At 48.6% G+C, this 15547-nt stretch overlaps 1 protein-coding gene across 1 annotated transcript; it reads right to left on the bottom strand.

Annotated features, from left to right (window-relative positions):
- Positions 1 to 6748: 6748 nt before the first annotated feature.
- On the bottom strand, positions 6749 to 11955 carry PHF13 (PHD finger protein 13). The gene is made up of 4 exons (XM_081201687.1): positions 11778 to 11955; positions 10818 to 10919; positions 9495 to 10005; positions 6749 to 8593 (listed from the first exon to the last, which is right to left on the bottom strand). Exons 1-4 carry the CDS (start codon positions 11814 to 11816, stop codon positions 8367 to 8369), a joined length of 879 nt encoding a protein of 292 aa, XP_081057813.1. The 5' UTR covers positions 11817 to 11955; the 3' UTR covers positions 6749 to 8366.
- Between the last annotated feature and the right edge of the window lie 3592 nt (positions 11956 to 15547).

Below are 15547 nucleotides of genomic sequence, written 5' to 3'. Positions count from 1 at the left end.
GACTGTTGGCTACTTAAAGCAGGGGCACGGAAGCCTCCCAACGGGCAAGAAGGCAAAAGATACAGCCAGACATGCTTACTCTGATCCTTCAGGGAGGCTAAATGTAGTGCCTTCTGGTGACTTAATCGGTCATTCTTTCTTGCAACAGACTTTGTACAAGGGATCAGTCTTCCCTAACCTGTTACTTTCCAGCTGCTGTTAGGTTCTCAGCTCCCATCAGCCAGCATGGCCAGGGGTAAGGGATGATGGGAGTTGGAGTCCAACAGCAGCTAGAGGGAAATGTGTGCATTTTTTATTTCCTCTGCTCCTTCCGCTCCCATAGACTAGAGGGGAAGTGGCTGTAAGAGCCACCCAGGTGCTTGATGCTCTTCTCATTCGTGTTCCAGGTGCTCATAGCTCTTAGCTGGCATACCATCATGGAACTTTGGAGTGTCAGGCATAGCCCTACTGGCTTTAGCCCAAACGTAGCAGAGTTTTCCTGCACAGCGAAGAAGCTAGTTGCGGCAGTAATGACTAGTCAGCTAGACTCAGAAGAACTATTTACAGGATTTATTAAAAGGAAAAATAAAACCAGCAGAGTTTCTGCATACAAATAAAAGCAAAATAAATCCTCTTTCTTTCTCTCTCTCTCTCATAACCATACACAGCACTTCTAACTCCTAACACACCTCACATCAAACTGTGCTAGCAATCCCTAGATAACAGAGTTGAGTGCTGGTCATTAACCAATCAGAGTGAGTAGTTTCTAGGTCAAGCAGACCTGGGCTTTCTGCCAAGAGTAAATTGACACCAGCTTGAGTTAATTGGTAAAGCTAGAATCTGCAAGTTTCCCACGAGAACCAATTAACAGAAACTGAACACCCCCTCACAGATTCTGCTGAACAATTAACTCCAAATACACCTATGTAGGAGATTATTTTTCCAGCAAACCTAAACCCTTGCACATTCGCTTGTTCTTTATCTTTGCCAATGGTTTAGTTAACACATCTGCTACATTTTCTTCACTTGACACATAAGTACAGGTGATTACATTGTCTTGTACACAGCAACGTACATTTTGGTATTTTACAGAGATATGTTTGGAACGCGATTTGAAACCCTCTGTTTTACTTAAGGTTATACAAGCTTGATTATCAATGTAAACTTGTACTGGTTCTCCACAATTCACATTTAAATCTGCTAACAAATGCTTGAAATAAATCACCTCGTTGCACAATTCACTCAATGCGGCGTACTCTGATTCCGTTGATGACACACTTACAATGTCTTGCTTGCGTGACCGCCAGCTGATTAAAGCTCCACCGACCATTATGACTAGTCCTGTGACAGATTTTCTATCTGGCAAATTTCCCCAGTCACTATCACAGTAGCAACTCAACATTTCATCCTCTGAAGAATTTAATTGTAACATATAGCCAATTGTCTGCTTGAGATACCTCAGAACTTGTTTTACCCCTTTCCAGGCATTTAGTGTGGGTTTTGAGACCAATCTACTTAATATGCCTACTGCATAGCTAATATCAGGTCTGGACCACTGTGCTAAATACAATAAACTTCCAATTACAGAGTGATATACATCAGGATGTTCAAATTCAGGACTCTCATCTATGTGAAGTGTTTTTATGAAACCTGGATCCATAGGCACCGCTGCCCCTTTGCAATCCTGCATCCTGTATGTAGTCAGTAGTTGTTTAACTTTGTTCTGCTGACTAATTAGGCAGCTGCCATCTTGGGCCCAGCACACTTCCAACCCTAGATATGTCCTAACCGGGCCTAAGTCCTTCACTTTGAACTTACTGGACAATTGCTTGGCAAATCTTTTAGTTTGTTTATCTGTTTTACAGGCATACAATACATCATCTACATAAATCAGACAAAACTCTTGATCACTGCCTGTACCACGTACATAAACACAATTGTCAGCTGTACTCTGCTTGAAACCAAATGACACTAAGGCCTCATGGAAACATTTGTTCCAAGATCTTGCAGCCTGTTTGAGACCATATAGAGCTTTGTTTAATTTTAACACTCTATTGGAACCTGTCTCATAACCAGGCGGTTCGGCTAGATACAGGTCTTCTGATATTGATGCATGTAAATATGCAGTCTGGATATCAAAATGGTTTAACAGGAGTTTTCTCTTTGCTCCAAGCGTTAGAATCAGCCTTACACTGTCCCCCTTAGCAGTAGGGGAAAAAGTCTCGTCATAATCTTTTCCAGGCCTCTGAGAATATCCTTGAGCCACTAAACGAGCTTTGTATTTGTACTCTCCTGTCACCAGAGGTTTAAGTTTGTACACCCACCTGCAGCCTACAATCTTTGCCCCCTCAGGCGCTGCTACTGGTGTAAAAACCTTGTGCTCATTCAGAGAGGACATCTCTTCCTCCATTGCCTGTTTCCAGAGCTCTGCCTCCTCTTTTGGTAACTTTAACACCTCCTGAAAACTCTTGGGTTCTGCAATTACACTAAACACATTTGCAGTATCAGGAGAAAAACGCACTGGAGGCACTCCTTTGTTTTGTCTTTTAGATCTTCTGGGAGAAAATTTTTCTTCTGACCCACTTTCCTCCTCAGAACTACGACCTCTCTTTTGTTGCTTAGCAACTGGTCTTTGGCTAACTCCACTTTCTTGAGAGCTCTTATCTGAACTTTCCTCCCCCTCAGACTCTGATTCTCTGTGTCTACCTTCAGAGTCATGGAGCTCCTGGGAAGGTTCAAACCAAACCTCAGTATTGGCATGTAGTCTCTCCCAGCCACTATGTTCACAAAAACTGGCATTCCTGGAGATCACAATGCCATTCGTCCCTTCAGCAAAGCGGAAACCTTTTCCCAGCTCCTGGTAACCCACAAACACTAACTGTTTGGTCTTAGGATCTCCCTTCTTCCTCATTTGTTTCGGAATTAATACCCAGGCTTTTGATCCAAACACATGCAAATGGTCAATTTTGGGTTTTTTCTGAAACAATTTAAAGTACGGGGTTGTACCTATTGTTTGATGAAAGAGCCTGTTTTGGAGATAACACGCGGTGAGCATGCTCTCCCCCCAATAAGACATGGGCAAATCAGCATCATCAAGCATGGCAAACATCATATCTTGTAAAGATCTGTTTTTTCGTTCTGCAACGCCATTCTCCTCTGGGGAAAAAACGTTCGTTTTTCTATGCCCAATGCCACGCTTTTGTAACCAATCTTTAAAGGCATTTGACATAAATTCGCCACCTCTGTCCGTCTGAATCCTTTTGAGTTTAATGGACAGAAATCTTTCCACAGATGCCACCCAGCCTTTAAACTTAGTGAACACGTCACCCTTATTTTTCATGGGAAAAACCCAAGAATAACGCGTGGCGTCATCCACAATTGTTAGTGAAAAACGCGATCCACCCCTGCTTACAGCAAATGGACCAATTACGTCCATGTGAACCAGCTGTAGCGGTGACTCACTAACTCTGTCACTTCTGGGGTAAGAGACTCTGTGGGTTTTAACCTTTTTACACACATTACAATCAAGGTACTTGTTACAACTCTTTAAATTACCCCCATCAGCCAATTCAGACATTTTTAGTACACTTTTCCAGCAAGCATGCCCCATTTTCCTATGCAATAAGTGCACACAGTTGTCATGTATAGCTTTGTTATTCACTGCAGGCTGAGGTTTACTGACTACTGCTGCAACTTGAGATCCTGCTTTAAGCCAAAACAAGCCTCCCTCTGACTTAGCAGTGCCTAAAATCTCACCAGCCTTCTTAATAATGCAACTGTCTCCTTCAAAATACACTTTAAACCCAGCTTTTAGCAAACAATCTACAGACATCAGATTGCTCCTTAATGACGGCACACAAAGTACATTTTGCAGGCATTCACGAAGACAAGGAACATAAACTGCACCCCCCGAAATCACTTCGGATGTACTTCCGTCTGCTAGAGCCACCTGGCTGCGCTGTGCTGAGTTCTTGGAAACAAACAATTCATCTGAATTCACGATGTGGCGAGATGCTCCCGAATCGACCACCCAGACCGCTTGTTTCTCATCAGCAATCTTGACCTCGCCGGTCACCAGCTGAGCCGACTGTTTTCGTTTGAAGAATTTCTTTTTATGCTGCTGCTGCTGCTGATCTCGTCTCTGCTCTTGCACCGGCAACTGAGACTTGACCAACTCCGGACATTGTCGTTTTAGATGCGCTGAAGACCCACATCGGAAACAACGCCTAACAGCAAACGCTGACTCCTCACCAGTACGCTGCTTTTGCTCCACCTCTGGCACGGCATGAGAACTCCTTCCAAACCGTCCACCTGTAGAAGCCTCTGCAGCCAACGACCTTTCTTGCCTCTTCTGCCATTCTTCAATCAAACGCCCAGTAACGTAACTGACTGATAAATCACGCTCCTGTATGCCTTCTAGAGACAAAACTAAATTGTCCCAGCTTTCCGGGAGAGAACTCAAAATAATAGCCACCTTCTCCTGCTGGTCTAACGCACAGTCTCTTTCCTGTAGCGCAGCAAACTTTAGCTGTAAACTGTGTAGGTGTTCCTGCATTGTAACCCCAGGCTGTAACATTGCCTTGTACAATGCCTTGCGAATGAACAGCTTGGAAACCGCTGTCTCACGCACATGGAGTTCTTTAAGTGCTTGCCACACACCTCTAGCTGTCTTGATTCCCCTCACATACGGCAACTGGGAATCTTCCAGCCCCAAGACAATTGTGGCCCTTGCTCTTTGGTCTTTATCGAGGTCTTCATCATCAGGCTTTGCAGGAAACTTACTCACCACTTGCCAGAGACGATCCCTCTGCAGCACTGCCTGCATGCGTTCCGACCACAGCAAGTAATTGGAGTCATTCAGACGCTCAAAAGCCATCTGAACTGGTTGTGAGGTCATCTTGAGAGCGATGTCCCTGGAACCCGGAACCAGCTACTCACGACCACCGAAAGAGAAAACAGGAACCACAGCACCCAGCACTCACACGCTGCAGCTGTTGTCCTTGTGTCCGCTGCGTCACCAGCTCACCACGGTCAGGAACCAGCCAGAGAACAACAACTTCTGGAACTACTGGAACCAACGCCGTTGATGCTGACACCACCGCAACTCAGGCTGGCAGCACAATGCCCATAACCTCATGGAACTTTGGAGTGTCAGGCATAGCCCTACTGGCTTTAGCCCAAACGTAGCAGAGTTTTCCTGCACAGCGAAGAAGCTAGTTGCGGCAGTAATGACTAGTCAGCTAGACTCAGAAGAACTATTTACAGGATTTATTAAAAGGAAAAATAAAACCAGCAGAGTTTCTGCATACAAATAAAAGCAAAATAAATCCTCTTTCTTTCTCTCTCTCTCTCATAACCATACACAGCACTTCTAACTCCTAACACACCTCACATCAAACTGTGCTAGCAATCCCTAGATAACAGAGTTGAGTGCTGGTCATTAACCAATCAGAGTGAGTAGTTTCTAGGTCAAGCAGACCTGGGCTTTCTGCCAAGAGTAAATTGACACCAGCTTGAGTTAATTGGTAAAGCTAGAATCTGCAAGTTTCCCACGAGAACCAATTAACAGAAACTGAACATACCAGTGCTCTCCCCCTCTTTAATTCAGCTGAATTTGGTGACAAACTTAACTTAATAGCTATTGGCATGCCCATAAATTGAGCCTGTTACCTAAGGGAATCCTTTAGTCATGTGCCCCCATCCCATCAGCCTCAAGAAAGATGGCAGCTGTGGGGGATGTTGCCCTCTGGCTTGGGGATGAACCCTCTCTTACCTAACTGCAATGGGTCTCTGCCCGCCCCGCCCCCTTACTGCCAATCCCCCTTTTTGGAGGTTTCTGAGCCTGCAAGGTGAGTTCTTACCTCAAGAGTGGCTTCGCTACAAATAATGCTTTTAAGAAACTCAAGATTGGGGACTTCCAGCATTCTGCAGATGCAAAGCAGTTTCACTTTGCCCATATTCTCTTCGCTTCTCAACAACCCTCTCTGTTGGGACAATATTATCATACTTTATATGGGTGAGAGGGAGTGTGTATTAGGGAAATACCAAAACAATAGGGACTCGTCTCAGGCCACTAGAAGTTCTGAGGCTGAAGGGTGATCTGAGTGAAGACTACCGTCCTCTTCCCCAACAGCCCTGCCTGTAATCACATTAAAATCAAGCAGAAATATTAACAATGTTTGGAATGAAGGGGTGGGGGTGGGGGTGGGACCTGATTCCTACTGGCTGTTCTTGGCACTGACCAAACATACCTCCCTAAACCTACAAAGCTGCATGCTGTCATCGGACAGTTGGTGCACCTTGATCAGCCATGGCTGTGACTTTGGCTGACTGGTCGTTTTGTAACCGGAGATGAAGCCCCAAAGTTGAGGCCTTAAGCGCTAAAATGAGATCCTGGTTGCAGGATTATACCAAGGGGGGCATCTTGTCCAGGAGCCCATTTACCAACAAGGTGTTCATGATCCCCAGACATTCCTGATCCCCTGCATTCAAAGCTCTCTGCTGGTTTGAGCATTGTAGTGGAAAACTGGGTGGGCTAAATGAATTGAAATTCAATGGTGTTGACACATTTTTCGCATTTATTACACAAGTCATGCCCAAAGGAAGCTATCTATGTTCAAGCTGCCACACCACCCTATCACCTCCCAGCTCCTTCTCCCAGTGCTTTGCAGTGATTTTGCCTCCACTCTTACTGAGCAGCGAAACGGGTCACCCCGTGCACCATTTAAAGATTTTACTTCTTTTCTAGAAAGACAGACAAGGAACCTCATCCGATAATACAAATAATTTTAATTAAAAAAAATAAAGCTCTCAAACTGAGATTGCACAAAGATGAACTCACAGGCATGCAAGATGTTTATTCTTCTGCTGAAAAATCCAATTAACTGGGCTTGCCAGACACCACCTGATTGCAGAATGGTTGAAACTGGGTCTTAGAGCTCAATGCCAAAATACAAGTGAAAACTCTTGCTCAAACAGGAAACTTCTTCCTCGGCTGTTTCCTCCACCACAAGATGTCCTACACTGATTTGTCTCGCTCTGCAAACTTTTTTTATATATAAAAAAACCCCAATATGGTAGCTGAGGCTGCCAAGTGATCACAGCATCAGCCTGGGGCATTCTGTGGAAGAACTGTCTTTGGCAAATGAGGGAGCCTGAGGGAAAGCAGACCCTGTGTAGAGGAATCAAGTTCTTCATAGTTGCTTCTGATAAATGGACAAAGTTTTGCGGTCATGGCAGAAGAATGCAGTATGGGAACCCTACCAAACCAATTGGGTAAATGACTTAAGGGGTTTCAATCCCCCATCCATTACCACTTGTAACACAAGTCCACCATATGAGAACCTGGGTCTTGCACATTAGGTGCCCAAAGGAATACTTGTCCACGCTGAGACTCAGGCAAGACGGCTGTCTGTCTTGGTGCACTGCTCACTCCACCAAGCCTGCTGCTCTTCCTTCCCCACAAAAACTACATTTACTTGCTGTCGACAGCTCAGAGCGATGCAAAGGGAGAATCCACTTGAGGATTCACATCTGTGCAATAAGCCAATTTGGTCCCTGCAAAGGAGGCATCGGTTCTCTGGTGGCAGGAATCCACTGGGCTTGTTAAACCTGAGATCTCTACGCCCATTTCCCGGCTTGCAAGACTCTTCTGTGCTGAATGCATAGAAGCATCCCCAGGTGCCAAGACTTACCACCCCCATCAGCTCAGAAGAAGCGTTTTACATGCTTCCCACTTTACAGACACAGAGCCAGCCAATGTGAAGGGAAGCCCATCCTGGACCTGAGAGAAGGAGGAGCCCGTCAGAGTAGGAATTGAGCCCATCCTTCAAAGGGAGAGAAATGGCTGCCCTCCACTGACGGGGGCTTTTAAAGAAGCAGCCACGGGCTGTCTCACTTTGAGGCGACCTCGGATTGGCTCTCCACTGGATGGGGAAGGCGACCCTTTTTCACACAACCCTTAAGAGAGATCCTGGACCTGCTGCTGTGCTGTGGAGGTGCAACAGCTGCTGGCATCTCCAGCTGTCAAGCTGCTGCATCCTCTTCCCTGATGGTGGAGTCACTCAGCACCCATCAGGCAGTTCGTCCTGCCACACTTTCATACCTGGGACAACAGAAAGAAAGGAAAGTGAGGTGCACACTAGGCAGCCTCCCCACTTCCTCTTATCATCCTAATGATGCCCTTTTTCCTCGACTTGCTTTGGGGCACGGAATCGGGTCCTCCAGTGGCGATTTAGGCCCTTGAGGGTGCCTCGAGACGCTTCCCTTCATCGCAGAGAGGATGTTCCCTGCTTGTGGCTGGGTTTGTCCTCCACCAACCAGAGTCTCATGTTTCACATGACAAGTCTGCTTGTGTCAAACGCGCTAGGGGAAAAAATCCCACCCTGCTAATCCAGGAAGTGTCGGCGCGACCCCATCCGGGAGCGGCTGGAGCGGCGGATGTCGAACTTGGAGTCCCGACACTTCTGGCAGACGTAGATCTCTGGGACGTTGGACTTGCGGATCTTTGCGCAGGAGAGGTGGATCCAGGTGTGGCATTCGTTGCACTCGATCATGGGGCGCCCGGCAAAGGGTTTCATGCAGAAACAGGTCACAAGGTCCCAGGAATCATCATCTGTGCGGCAGGGAGGAAGAGAGAGAAACAAGTTCCAGGTAAGAGACCCTCGTCAGATACACCACCAGTCCTCAAATACAACCGCATTCATCTACCTGGGAAGCCTGTTTGTAGGTGGATGCTCCCTCCAAGGAGCAGTCTTTGTGCTTTTGTCAGCCCAACCTTCTTGCAGCCAGTGACACAGAAAAGGGCTTGGCTACTCTTTTGTAGTTCTCCAGCTGCTCTGGACTACAACTCCCATCATCCCTTGCTGCTGCTTTGATGATGGAGGCCAGCAATAATTGCAGGGCCCCCAAAGGCTCCCCAAGGAGTTCATCCGTTGTGGCAAGAGAATTCATTGCCTTCAACTGGTCACACCAAAATAACGATTTCAAAATACTGGTTTGGTTTTTTTAATAGTGGTGAGAGTTCTGCCAGTAATGGACTGTTAATACACTGACCTTTATATTATAGAATATATATTCTTATTTAAAATTATACCCCTACTTTCCCCTTCCACAAGGGTGTTGCTCTTGTGGTTTTACAAATATGAAGCTGGAAGTGAGCCAGCCATTAAAAACTCAAATGATTGAAGTAGTTAAAAGGCAATATTTGCAATCAGGTCAAAAGAGCAAGAGAATCAAAAAACTCATTTAAAAAGTTTTCAATTGCTAGTAGAACACAAATCAAGAGGGGAACAGGGCAAAGCGTTCCACGTAAAGGGAGCCACCACCGAGAAAGCTCTCCCCCATGTGGTGCCACCAGCATTGCAGTCACTAGCCTGGTGCCCTTCAGATGTTTTCTGCAAGTTTTGGCTGGAGCTCTCAGCACATGCCATCCAGCCTTCAAGGCTCCCCTGCTTTTAACCTTCCGCCTGATGCAGAAAGACAGTGCTTTGTTTGAGAGCCTCTCTGCTCCATACCTGAATCCACCATGATGTCCTCATCATCTGCACTGCCGTCCTCGTCGCGGAACACCACTTGCTTCCCCTGCCGGATGATGGTGCGCTTGCCCACCGTCTGAACCAGGCACGGAGCCTCTGGTGGGGCCGCTGGCAGGCCCGAGGCACTGGAGAGCGAGTCCGAATCCCATGCCGAGCAGTGGCCCGTGGAGGAGTGGGCATCGCCTTCGGAAGAGGGGCTCGTGGGCGCCTGCGCGTAGGACTCCTCCCCTCCCAGCACCTCCCTCCGCTTCAGCTTCCTCTTCCTCCTGAGCCCCATTTTCTTCCTGCCCAGCAGGAAGCCCTGTGGCTCTGCCCACTGGTAGAGGGAGGTGTAAGCTTTCCGATGTGTCAGCTGGCTGAAGCTCTTCTGTGCTTTCCCGGACAAGGAGAGGGCAGAGGGGAGCCTCGCTTCACCCACATCCCCACTGTCGCTGTCGATGGTGCCCCCAGTGCTGTTGGGGGGGCTGGGGGCGCTCCGCACAGAAGGGTCCTGCAGAAAGAGGAATCAGTTTCACAGAGGCTGCATGCCTTCTAAGTGGAAGCTGCAACTGGGCCCAGCACCCAAACAATTGTTTTAAATTGCACCTGTACCATTTCACAAAACTGCAAAGTTGGAAGGGACCCCCCCCCAAGGGCCATCTAGTCCAGCCCCCTGCAATGCAGGAATCTCCACTCTTTTTGCCTGCATTTTGACACTACAGCTGGTCCGTTTGGACATTCAGGGTGGACAGAACAGAAGGGCTGTAGATCAGCCTTTCCCACTTCCCTATCAGTGCAGGTGTAGCCAACATGGGGCTATCCAGGGGGTTTGGACCACAACTCCCATCAGTACAGCTACATGATGGCCCATGGGGACTGATGGGAATTGTAGTCCAAAATGCCTGGAGGGCACCAGGTTGGCAAAGGCTGCCAATCTGCATAACAACAAAAAAGCACCTCCTGACATTTCATCCCACAAACGCATCCTAATCCCCAGGCAGCATTTCAAAGGCATTTTGTGCGCACACGCGCACACACACACACACACACACACACACACAATTAGCTTTCCCTAGCTCACTGCTTCCTCCCCCGATCGTCGCCCTCCGGAGACGATTCTCCCCTACCCTCTCCCCAATGAACCGGAGTCTGCCAGGGCCCCGAAACCCAGAAAGCCTTTGGGGGAGAGAACACCCACTCTTGCACAGCAGCGTAGCCGCATCTTGGGAAGCAGAGCCCGCCCCTCCCCTCCCCTCCCCCCCCCCGCCCCGATTATCCAGCTGCACCGAAGGCAGCCTCCACCTCGCACTCCGACGTCCATACCTCTTGCGGGTAGGGGATGTACCCCGCGTAGGCCAAGACGAATGTGCAAAACTTGTTGAAGTCCTCCACCGTGCGGCATCGTTTGGATCCGGGAGAAAAAACCTGCAAGGAAGGAGGAAGAGGCGGGCGTAACCACTAGGGGCGTCAGCCACGGACTCGAAGAGGGCAGGGCCAGCGAGGTGCCACTCGGAGAGCGAAAAAGCGGGGGGGGGGGCGTTGAGAAAAACTTTGCTAAAGGGAGGGGTCACTGGTTGAGGAGCTGCAGGGGAGGGGACCCCCACTTTTGCAAGCACCCCTTTAAAGCGCCGCGCCACATTGCAGACTTTTGCCCATTCCCCACCCCCTGCCATCACAATAAGTGGGCAATGCCCGGTGGAGGGGGGGGCGGGGAGGTTTCTTCTGGAGGGGAGCCTGCTTCTTTGTTGGGATTAGGAGTGAGGGTCAGGCATGGGGAGGGGGCAACCGGCTGCCCAGCAAGCCGGATCCCAACCGGCCCTGGGCGGCGGGGGCAATCACACCCCAGGGTGCTGATGAAGGACCAGAGAAGGATCGCACCCTTAAAAGAAGGAAGGGGAGAACAGTGGCCGAGGAAGGCTTGAAAAGGTGTGCTGGAGGAGGGGGGGGGTGAGATTTAAATGGAGAAAAAAGAAGCTCCGGACACCCCCGCAACACTGCCACGCCTTCCCCCTCTCCCACCCACGTACATCCAACCTCAAGCGATAGACCCAGTTCTGCGCGGAGGGGGGGCGGTGGATGGGGGTGTCCTGAACTGGGGCTGGGGGCGGGTAGAAGGCTTGGAGAAGGATGAAGAGAAAGCGGGGGTGGGGACGAAACTGAGATAGGGGGGAGATAGGAGAAAGTGGGGCTTCTGGGGGGTATATATGCCGTAGGGGGGGTTGGGAGGGGGTGGGACTCCTTGTACCCCATCACTGGGGGGGAGGGCAAGGGGGCTCTTCTCACCTCGGGGGGTGGCGGGGAAGCGCAGGAGTCCGAATCCATGGCTGGCAGGCTGGGTGGGATCAGAGAACCGAGCGAGGAGGAGGAGGAGGAGGAGGCGGCAAGCCAACAGCGGCGGCGGCGGCGCCTCCCGGGACCGGCAACGGGGGAGGGAGCCGAAGCCCCGCCCCGCCCGCCCCAGTGGGGAGGAGCCTCCTTGTCTGGCGGTAGCACTGCGCCTGCGCCGCTCGCACGGCAAGCCGGGAATCGTAGTCCTTGCGCTCCACCGAGAGATCACCCAGTGGAGAGCAAGGAGGCGGAGAAGAAGGGAGAGGACGGGCAGACGCGCGTCAGTCCCTTGGCTCGCTTCTGCCTTGTGACACCCGGAAGCTTGGCACCTTTTAAGGGATCCTGGTGGGCAATTTCCCAGTCGGGGTTTGGGAGGCACTGGAAGTTCGCAGGAAGTCTTGCAAGGTTTTTGTTTTGTACACTTGAGGTCGCAATTCATTGCGTTTCAGGACACTCCGCAATAACTGGAAGCCCTTTCAGAGGTCCCTGTAATTCTTTTGTGTGCGTGTGTCTAAAAACTTCTAAAAATAAGATTTGCAAATGCAACAAACAAAACATCAAACTAAATAATAAAAACAAAAGGGGTAAAAGTGCAAAGTAAAATTTAAAAAACGTTTTGCAAAGACCGAATAGCGTAAAATATGTTCCATGATAAGATGCATGGTTCATACAGTATTTATACCAAAATATATTAGCTGTTCATAGATGTTGCTGGATAAAATCATATTTAGTATGAATATACCAACCAAGAGATTGTTTGGTCATAAAAATCACAGAACAGTTCCCAGACTGATGCAAAGCCTGAGCGGGTTGCATAGCCTCTGGTGGCACACAAGGTGGTTCAGTTTTTCAGAAGCAGCAATAAGCATGCCTTTTTAAAAACATGAATCCAAAGAATAACAAAATGGGTCCTTCCATCCTTGAGAGATCAGTAGAGGAAACCAGCAGATATAGAGTTAATTGAACCTTATGCTTTTGTGGGTTTTTGATGGCGTTAATGCAGGTCATCTGCCAACAAGTGACTCCTGATTGTTACATTAATGGGACCCAGCAGCAGTGCCAGGGATTGTCTTAAAGGCCCTGGCAGTGTGGCCAAGCACCTTCCCTTTGTTAAGGAGAGTCCTCTCAATCCCTGGACCACTGGATTTAATTCCCCCCTCCCCTCTCCCAGTGGGAGACTACAGATCCAGGGTCTGCTATGTTAATGCCAGCCATTGGGGAATCTGTAAATAAATGCAGATATTGCAAAAAGTGGCCTCTGCCTACCCATGGGTCTTCTCTGAGTGTGAGTGACATTGGATACTGCCCAATTAAAAAATAAAACAAATATTTTAGAATAAGTTAATTTAGAATATGCTGGAAATAGTAAAAATAAATAAAATTAAAATAAATTTAAGGAACAGCGGAAAGAGGAGGAAGTCGAGGTTTGAAATGTTACAACTTTTGTTAAACTATTGAAGTATATATAAATGAAAACTATAAATAAAATTATTTAAAAAACCAAATACTGTATTTCTTTTGGTGTGAGGGGCGGGGAGGGAAATACTGGTAGTACTAAAAGCACAGCAAATGGAAACTGCCCAGCTGAGGAAAGCAAACGTCTCTGCTGCAAAGTTTTTCTGGGATGTTTACAGCCACGGGATCTGGCCTGGTGTGCTTTATATAAGCAGCTGACATGGTTATGTGCTGATCAGCAGTTGCAGATCCAAGAGAAGCAGTGTCCTTGCAACAGAGGAGGCCTTTGTGAGAGAAAACACTCAGGCTATGACTGGAGAGCTTCAGCACAACATTCTTGCAGTGCGCTGCTCGGATGCTGAGGCCCCAACTCGAACCAGGCATCTTTGGAAGCTCCATGGCAAAGGGGTGCCCTGCTTAGGACCAAGAGGTCACCAACTTTGTGCAACTGAAATAATAAGTCATGTTTTGCCATTTACCCTACTGCAATCTTCTCACTTGCTGGGGTGAATTTTAGATTGTAACCCCATATTTGGTGCTGGGAAGAAAAGGTACCAGATCTTAATAAAGCACTGTTGTTGCAGTGGGTGGGGGTATTGGGAAAACCCATTAACAATTTGCGTTTGTTTTTAGTTCTGAGGAGAGGGGTTTCGGAGCCTCTGTAAGTGTGCAAGTGTCCTAGTTTGTCAAATAATAATGGATGCATGCATGCATGTGAACAGGAGTTGTTTATCCCCCTTTCTTTTGGCACTATAAAGAAGTGCTTGACTGCTTAAGTTGTTGCTTTTTGGAGAGGGCCCACCTGAGTGCACCTAGAATGAGATGCACTTGAGTTATTGCACCACCAGACTATGGAGCTGTGAAGTCCTAAGCTTAGGAACCAGATCCATGATGGGGGATATCCAGCTAAGTCACTCTCTGGGTATGACTTACTTGGCGTCACCCACTATATTTAGAACAGGGGTGTTAGTGACTAATTCTTTATTGCATCATAATCTTCTGCATGCATCAGAATGTGAAAGAGTGGTGAAACGGGCCCTTTCCTAGGAAAGTCCACGAGGCCTTGCCTCACGTTTATTTGGGAGTCCGCCTCACTGAGTTCAAAGGGAGTTACTCCCAAAACAAGACTGGCCCAACCCCCACTCAGTGGCTTGTTTCTTTAGAACAGGGGTAGGCAACCTAAGGCCCAGGTGCCGGATCCGGCCCAATCGCCTTCTCAGTCTGGCCCGCGGATTATCCGGGAGTCAGTGTGTTTTTACATGAGTAGAATGTGTCCTTTTATTTAAAATGCATCTATGGGTTATTTGTAGGGCATAGAAATTCGTTCATTTCCCCCCCCCAAAAAAAAATATAGTCTGGCCCACCACACGGTCTGAGGGATGGTGGACTGGCACACGGGTGAAAAAGGTTGCTGACCTCTGCTTTAGAACGTTAATAAGCAACTTTGTACTCGGAAAAATCTCAAAGGAGCATACAAGAACTAAATATATTAAAAATCTACAATATATAAAATAAATACAGTAAAATAAATTCAACAGAATTAAATGTCACGAGGGAACTGTAGCTGTTACCACAGAGCCTGACCTTATGCACGTTCACTAGGGAGTGAGTTGTGCAGACTGTGAACATAATATTAAATGAGCCAGCTGGATGAAGCCAGTGGTCCATCTAGTCCAGGATTCTGTTCTGGCAGGGGCCACCAAGATGCCACCTTCTTGGAAACCCCAGCATAAAGTCACTCCCCCTTCCTGCGGTTTCCAGCAAGAAGCATTCAGAAACATTACAGCCTTAGGAGTATTAGAGCCATCGTGACTAGTAGCCACGCAGCGGGTAGCTATGATGTCCCGAGCAGCTATGCAAGGAGGGCTGTCGCCAGGCGCATCCCGCTAGCTTTTCCCTTGGGCCTTCTTCCTGCGCACCCACGAGCTTTTCAGAGTTAGCGAAGGTTCAGGTGGAGGCTGAAAGGCACCGCCACTGCCTTGGGAAGGCTCCAAGCAATTTGCTTTTACGTCCAGCCGAAAGTCTGTGGCCTTTCGCTTGGAGCTAGCGGACTCTCCCTCTCCAGAGCACAGGCTTGCCCCTTTCCCGGGGCTGAAGCGAGAGAGGCACCCCCCTCGCCGGTTCCCCTTGGAGGCAGGAGGGCGGCAGCGAGGAGCCTGGCGTTCTCCAAAGCTGCTTGGCGACTGAGAGCGGCGCCCCTCGCAGCCAGCCAGCCAGCCAGCCAGGCGCGCCGTCGTCGCCCTTCGGAGGAGGCGGAGCGCGCGCGGGAC

This window comes from Podarcis bocagei (genome assembly GCF_964188305.1).
Source record: "Podarcis bocagei genome assembly, chromosome: 7".
In the NCBI taxonomy this organism is placed as follows: Eukaryota; Metazoa; Chordata; class Lepidosauria; order Squamata; family Lacertidae; genus Podarcis; species Podarcis bocagei.
Note: the sequence above shows the minus strand (reverse complement) of the source record. Positions and strands in the feature narration are given on the sequence as shown.